The sequence below is a fragment of the Battus philenor genome, unplaced genomic scaffold (assembly GCF_028537555.1).
Source record: "Battus philenor isolate CCGP_79_NKW_IND1 unplaced genomic scaffold, ilBatPhil1.0.hap1 SCAF_28, whole genome shotgun sequence".
Classification (NCBI taxonomy): Eukaryota; Metazoa; Arthropoda; class Insecta; order Lepidoptera; family Papilionidae; genus Battus; species Battus philenor.
This window is the reverse complement of record NW_027181691.1, coordinates 2,782,663-2,790,938: the sequence shown is the minus strand read 5'-3', so window position 1 is coordinate 2,790,938 and position 8,276 is coordinate 2,782,663. Positions and strand designations below refer to the sequence as shown.

Genomic DNA, 8,276 nt, shown 5'->3' with positions numbered 1-8,276 from the left:
AGCAGCTACTACAGAGATTATCCGATACATATAAACAGACACGTAAAAATATAAATAAAATGTAATTTTTGGTACATGTACCGTGTATATATTAATATGCATATAGAATTTTATTTATTTGTGTCGATCACACATGTATGATTTGACTCCAAAATAAATTTGAAGCCAATCTCACTTTAATATTTATTAAAATTATAATTTTCATTACAGTTACACGCTATTACGTTCTTTGACTCTCTGACAATGTGTTTTTTTTCAATCAAAAGTTACCATATAAAAAATTGATTGAAATATATTATCACACTTTTTGTTTACTGTATTGTAGGATAACTATGGGATATAACTTGTTAGATATGAACTGTAATCAACACTTTTGTGAATATGATAATTTGTGTTTATGAGGTATCCCAGACAATTTTTAATAGGTCACGCGGTAAGAAAATAAATAAAAGAAACACATTCGTTTACCGCCGTGCCCGAGCTCTCACTAGGACGATCGATGTTTGCGAGCACCGACGTCATCGATGCTCGCCGCCTGCGCACACGACTCTACGCTTTGCACCCGACCTCGTTCACGGCAACTCCGCTAGATGACACAGAGTAACACGGTTGCCACAATATCTTCTGACCTTATAATTCTAGTTTATACATATTTATAGGTTTTATTATCAGAATAAACTATTATACGGCAAAAGGACATTCAGAGAGCAATGAAGAGTGCTATGGACGGAGCTTCGCTGTAATATCGAATCAAAAATGAGAAAATTCGCAGAAGAACCAAGTTCACCGAAGAGTAGCACATTGCTCGAGCAACAGACGACCTTTAGGTTTTCATAGTGCAACAGTTTCAAAGTGGCGAAGATGAACCGGTAGAGGCATCAGCGATGCTCCTTTCTGGGTGGTACGACGACATATTTAACGTCAAGGGAAGTCGTTGAATGTAATACAAAACTGGTCAAAATGGGGATTTTTGGGCGAGTCGAGTAGACATACATCGGCAGATATGATAATTAAACTATTATTTTTAGTTTTAAATTAATTTTGTTTGAACGTAGTTATTTTTATTTCGACTAATTACCACCTTCATTACTTTCTGGCAGTATTGTAGGAAGATGGAACTGCATTCATCGTATCACATGAGGAAGGCGATTGTGCCGCTTCCAATTACCTTTTCCATCTTCAGCTCACAACCAGTTTTACAGCGTTGAAACACATGTGTATCACACTTCAGAACTCATAAGGACGCTAACAGTTCCTAAACTGGAGAGATTCCTACGTGAAATCATAGCCCACATGGGCAGTTGAAATAGCAGTAGGCGGGTCACAAGAGCACATACAGGACAGGCACCAAGCACAGTGTCGGATGTTTAACTGTAGTGTGGTAAATAATAAATAAAATAAAATTGTAAACCAGAATTAGCATGTAGTGGCTGAGAATGGATGTAAGGATAACGGAATGAAAGTGAAAGACTGGGAAAACTGTAGAAAGAATGAAGAAGAAAGAGAGATAATAAGTAATATGAAAGAAGAGAATGTAAATAAATAGAAGTGTGTGAATATATTAATAAAAAATTAAAAGTCTCTGTCCCACACAAGGTAGGGAAACGAGAGGTCACCAATAACGGGGGCCAAAAAGAAAAAAAAAACTGTAGTGTGGACAGGTATTTTGAATGTTATCGGAAGTCGCTTGATGAAGTCTGCTTCCAAATGCTCTTATTGGAAATCTATAGTAGATACCTAGCAGTTAACTTTATTTTTATTTATTAAAACTAAGAAGAAAATCATCATTACTTAATTATTAGTCAACATAGTGGGACTGGAGTCGAGAAATCAGTTAATAATGGTTTTTAATTACTGAATAACTTATTTTACATAAAAAATATAATAAAAAATTTGTACTAAATAAAGTATCCTATCTAAATCAAAATAAAATACCATAAATAAATAGAAAAATATTATCTGAAATTGGATAATATATCCCAATTCATTAGATGTTGAAATAATTTATAATTGTTTCATTATCTGCAAGACTATTGGAGTCATAAGTCAAATTATTGTACCGTCATGTTACTGCAAAAGCAGAGATCGTAAATATATTATAGCAGCGCTAAATAGCTTATTCATCAAGCGATTTATACAGTTGTAAAACTACCCTCCACTTCCTGTCCGGAAGTCTGCGGTGGCGGACGGAAACGGCGGAAGTGGGGACGGCCCTGACGCCTAACGCGTGCCTGCGTTTAGTACACCCCTATCGATAAAGCTTGATGAAATAATTTATATAGTCAGATAAGGAATGGACTAATTACTAATGGCTGACATGTTTGAAATATCTCGTGGTAGTACGAAATATTATAGCTTGTTAAGGTTTTTATAGTGAACTGTTTAATCTACAAATTGATATGGCACTTCGGAAAAATATACGCATACATCAACATTTCAACAACATCGTGGAGTTTATTCCTGCTTCTTTTCCACAAAGTTTCTTTTCTTCTTCAACTCCGTCAAAAATATAATAAATCAAACTATATATAGGTAGTAAGTTGACGATAAATAAGAGTTCCGTTAAAATTTGCTGTGTTACTTTATCTTTTATGTTTATCATAGTACGTCTAATGCTGGAGATAGGTTTTCATTATAAATTTCAAAAAGGGCTGGTTGGAAGGGGCCTGTATCTCAGCGTCTTTTAACGACCTTACCTAAACAAGAACCTTTGTCTCTCCTATGGGTGTACATAGGGCTTACAATACAGAGCTGAAATCTGAATACTGGTATTTGATATTTTAAATTTGAAATATCGGAATACCGGTATTAAAATCGGTATTATTATCAAAAAATTACTGGTTATATTTTCAATTACCCGGTTGTTATATTGACTTGTTAGCAAATATTATATTAAATCCAAGAAATATTGTATATAAGCAGATATTATTTACTTTATTACATACAGAGTAGTAGATAGAAAAAAAGTGCAAGTAAAAAGTACATAAAAGCATTACAATACTGCATCGATATGCACATAGGGCTTACAATACCGAACTAAAATCTTATTACCGATATTTGATATTTGAAATACCGGAATACCGATATTAAAACTAGTATTATTAGTTAAAAAAATTACTAGTTATATTTTTACATACCTCAGTTGCCATATTGACTTGTTGAGAAATAATAAATGAAATCCAATATTAAATGCTATGTTACATTTTACATATAATAGGCTCGTATGGCATTTTATAATTAAAGAAGCAAAAAATATAATTAAATTGCAAGTATTTATGAAATAGTATTAATAACTTGCGTTTTGTATGTATAATGTAATACCAAAATACCGGTTTTTTACATAAATACCGGTTATTAATAAAGGACAAAAATCGGTATTCGGGATCCCGGAATCCCAGTATTGTGAGCCCTAGGTATACGTTCTGCACTACGCTTGTCCCTTCATAGTCTCAACTCCAGAACCTTACAAACCCAGTGGCCATCTGTTCTGCGGATTATTGCTTATCGTACTATGTCGATTACTTTCTATGGATCATTTGGTTATTGATTCGATCTTGTAAATAGAACCGGAACTTATCCCCTCCATAGCCCGCTGAGCGAGCGTGAGTTTGTCAATGAATCTCAGAGTGAAAGATCATGTTACTATGCAATTTGTTGAAATATGTTGACATATACTCGTAGTCCGGAGAGCTGATGGCGGATTGGTCTTCTCACAGTGACAACCAGGTTACGCGCTTCGGAGAACTTTTGCAAAAGTTAATAATTAAATATTACTAGTATATGCAATAACTATCATAAGTTAACATAAGTTTTTACATGGCTCCCACGAGCTGGCACATGCGACATGAATAAGCTCCCGCTAGGTTGACAGATGACATAGTCAATGTCGTGAGATGTCGTGAAATGTCACTGGACGCAGGCAAAACCAGTGGTGATTTTTGGTGGAAGTCTATGTTTGCAATTAGCATCTATCGGCTGATATGGTGATCATATAATTACAATTATTGAAAAAGTGTAATATTACTCTTTAGTGTGTAGCTATTTTTGCTTGTTCACCCACGCATAGTTTATACGCGAGAAGATAGATATACCATAGGAAAGTGAATTAGACAAATAACCTACAATACCCGGCGTTAAATATTGCACATCGACCTTTGGAAAAAGACAATCGGCTAATTTCGACCGTTATCTATGTCGCACGAAATACAACGACTGAAAAAACTTCACATAGGTAGTGTGAGACAGAGATACTATACGAAGCTGAAATTAGCTGATAGTCTCTTTCCAAGGGTCAATGTGCAATATTAATCGCCGGGTACTGTACTAGTACATTACATAATACAAGATAGCCTTGAACAATCAACAATACGAAAATATGCAATTGGTAAATAATACAAGAGATTAAATAGTCGGTGACGTCGTATTCAATTTAGGATATAAATTTTGTAGATTTGAGGTTATGAATGTTTATATTTTTTTTGGGTAAAACTAATGTAATTAACATAGTTCAACGGATTGGCCAGTTAAAATGGCACTAGGCAGGTAAACTAGTGCACAGAATATGTTACTGCTCGGATTTTAATATTTTGTAGAACAAGAAAAGGCAAGTTCGAAGGAAATTCATTCACAAGAAGGAAAACGGGTTTCTTGAAGTCATCGGAGGGAGAATACAAACCGCATCCTATTGGAAAGTGGGAGATTAATGCCCAGCCGTGGACGCAGCTGAAACGATGATGATGATAAGGTAAAGATATATAAATAAATTTTGCTAAACAAAGTACATTATTATAGCGGTGACAAAAAAACGTATTTTATTTTTATGTAATTCTTTTATTCGTTGCCTTACTTCAGCATAATTATAATATTACAATGCAATTTTTACGAAGATCTGTCAACTACTATCAATAAATAACATGAATATTTAGAATTAAGCATCGTTTAAAGTTTAACCATTTAGATTCGCGCCAAAAACATCATTCGACGCCATCTTTGAAGAAATGTCAATGAAAAATGGCGTTACCGTTTTCTTCGTACTTATCTAAATATTTATTATTATTTACAAAAGTAAATACATCTTTTAATTTATTAGATTTATTTTGCAAAGATTTTAACCGACATGATTTTACTATATAATTCATTTAATTCAGTTTCAAAAATAATTAAAAAATATGATTGTAATATTTCGAATAATCGTTAGCATTATATTGATATATCAAACAATAAGTGTTTACAGATTGATTTTAAAAAATCAACTTGTAAGTCTATAAGTCTGAAAATAAAAGTATTTAATTAATATTTTTATAATCTATGTAATCTGTTAAGATTTCGCGTCGGCTCTAAAATCTTTGAGCATTATCTTTGAAATGTTCAATACAATAAATGGCATGGCCAACTGATACCATGACCAGAAAAAAATATTAAAAAAAAAGAAAATTTAAAATGACAGCAATGAGCAATAAAATTATTTTACATTTAGCTTGCAGCGAAAACAACGATTCCAAGGAGCGGCCCGTTTTCCAGCCGCTATATTTATTTACAATTAATTAGCTAGCACTTAAGTGGAATAAATACAGAAAGATTTATTTTATTAAAACATTTCTATTTACAATAATATACATAAATGACAACATTTGTACGTTACATTCACTATTCGAGACCTATTTCAACAAAAAGTAAATTAATTCTACATATCTTACGCTAGACACATTAAGTATTATTTGTTTTGGCATTCACTGACATGACTAGTCCGAACTAATTCACTTTCGTTTTATATTTCTTTTTAAAAAACGAACTTAGTATTGTCTATCCGCCGCGCCGTCTCCTTCAGCGGCTTCAAGCGGACACTACACTAAGCTGGACAACGGCGCTCTGGACGTCACAGGTGACGCTGGAAGCGGTTGCAGCGGCTGTGGCGCTTGAGGCGGGAAGTACACGCCAGGTTCGTTGGAAAACTGGGGATGTATCGGCAGCGGCGTGTGAGGAATAGATGGTCTCGATTCGTGATACAAAATCGGTACACGTACCAAGCGTTGAGCGGCGTGCGCCATATTAGCTGCCTCCAGCTCAGCTGCCAGCTGTCTCTTCCATTTATTGCGTCGGTTCTGGAACCAGATTTTCACTTGGGTCTCCGTCAAATGCAAACTCGCCGCCAGGCCCGCCCGTTCAGAACTGCTCAAGTATCTCTTCATGTCGAAAGTGGATTCTAGTTGAAATACTTGAGAACGTGAGAAAACAGTGCGAGTTTTCTTCTTTCTTTTGCCAAGATTCGCGCTGGAGTCACGTTTTTCATCTTTGTCGAAGTCGTCGCTCTCGTCTACGTCTGGATCTGAGTCTTGGGGGTCTTGTTGCTGTGGGTATAGAGCCGGATGTAGACGTGGAGACCTGGGTGATGAGCGAGATGGCGAAGGCGGAGATGGCGCACGAGGAGGACTACGTGGCCTGGGGGATCCTCCCGCTGATCCTTCTTCATTCGTTATTGAATCCTCTGTAAAAAAGAAATCATATTAATATATTTTCAGAAATCGAATTTTTGTTAATTAGTTTTAATGCGATACAACTATTCTTTCTTTTGGCTACCTGAAACCAGTGGACGTAACGTGGTAAGCCCACCATTGGGTGAATCGACAACATAGTTGCGGGGTGATTTTTGGGGAGATGTATGCCTTGCAGTGAACGCTTGATGATCATAATTTATTCTCTTTACTCAAGGAGACATTTAGACGCACGTTTGATACATGAATTATTTTTAACATTATAAAAAAGTCAGTGTATATAATGCGTATATTATATACATCACTGACTCAGAAAACTGACCTGCTCAAAAGTGCCAGCCAGAAACTTGACTAGTTGATCTTTTTAAGTTGATTTTCCAAAAAATATGTTAATGAAACATATTTTTTCAGTTTCAATCAGTGTAAAAGTTTTAATTTTTTTTACAAATGGGCTATATATTCCTTTTAAAGTACTACGTTAGCCTTTTTATCATTATAAATCAAATCAAACAAAATATCTATTACAAAGACATATCGTGTATCAATTACTAAAAAAAAAAGAATCAAATTAACCTGGCAACACCTACCCGGGTGATTAAGTTTAACAAGTAAGAATTAAACATAATTAAACCAAAAAGGTTTCATTAATACAATACGCTTTGCTTTCAATAATGTGCCCGATCCAATTAATCCGACGTCTATTTAGTCCACGCCTATTCAGTGTTTTCCCCCTCCTATGATTTAACAGATTTCCGAACAGTATTTATTGTAAGACCAATGTGTCATATATGTAAAGACCAGTGATAGCTTTCAGCACTGACACCTGGTCTCTCACTTCAGATCTTATTGGTCAGCTTACAGTCGACGAGCCATGGAGAGTATTATCCACGAGATCGAATTAAACGAATGAAAGTGACGGACTTTGCCAATCGGATTGGCAAAGTTGAAGTGGCATGGGGATAGCTGACCGATCGACGAAAGACATTGGATATGTGACGCTTGCAACCGATATTATATATATATACGGATATTTTAAACTAGATAAAAAATTGTTTTGTGGTTTTAAATTTTTCTTAAACTACTATTAAGCTTTTTAATATATATTTCAGTCACAATAATGCATACAGCACATGAAACAATGCAACTATTATGTATTAAAATGTGCAATAAAAATTATATTATAATATAATATCTGACATACTCTATATTACACTAAAATCAAATTTAATTGTAAATGAGTTTGTTGTTATTAAACAAGTTTTTTTTTATTTTACTAAGATCTCGATGTATGCTTTTTGCTCCATTTAATGGTTTAAAACCTAAGATAAAATGGCTACGTTTTAAAAAACAATAAATTATATGTGATTTTTAGTCAGCATAAATGTTTTTCGAAACACTAGCAGGGTTTGAAACTTAGGTGCAAGTGCCTGTGTGATCAATTTTAACCTAAATCATCGCATTTTACTAAGCATTTTCACCGTGACGTATATAGGTATATAAAAACATAGCACATAAAAAGACAGGAAAATACTGGCGTATTAAAAAGAATAAAGCGATACGCAACGTCAAAGCGCGCCAAAGCAGGTGTTTTTAATCTACATTACATTTCGCTCCAGTGAACAACGTTCGAAATTCAAAACCGAAATTCAAACATGTCATTGGCGCGAAGGCGAATGTCATCAACGCCGCTGAATGAATCACTACAACCGAATCGAGAAGACCTCATCCGGTGATCTTTCAAAATTGCACCTTTATACATTTGCATAGGGTTTACTTTCGATTGTC

General features: G+C 34.7%; 1 protein-coding gene across 1 annotated transcript in view; it reads right to left on the bottom strand.

Moving 5' to 3' along the window:
• Positions 1–5,843: 5,843 nt before the first annotated feature.
• LOC137926014 (homeobox protein Hmx-like) overlaps positions 5,844–8,276 on the bottom strand; it is a 41,446-nt gene continuing 39,013 nt past the window's right edge. The window contains exon 4 of the mRNA XM_068769534.1: positions 5,844–6,484. Within this exon, the coding sequence (XP_068625635.1) occupies positions 5,844–6,484 (641 nt within the window). The remainder of the gene's footprint in view (positions 6,485–8,276) is intronic.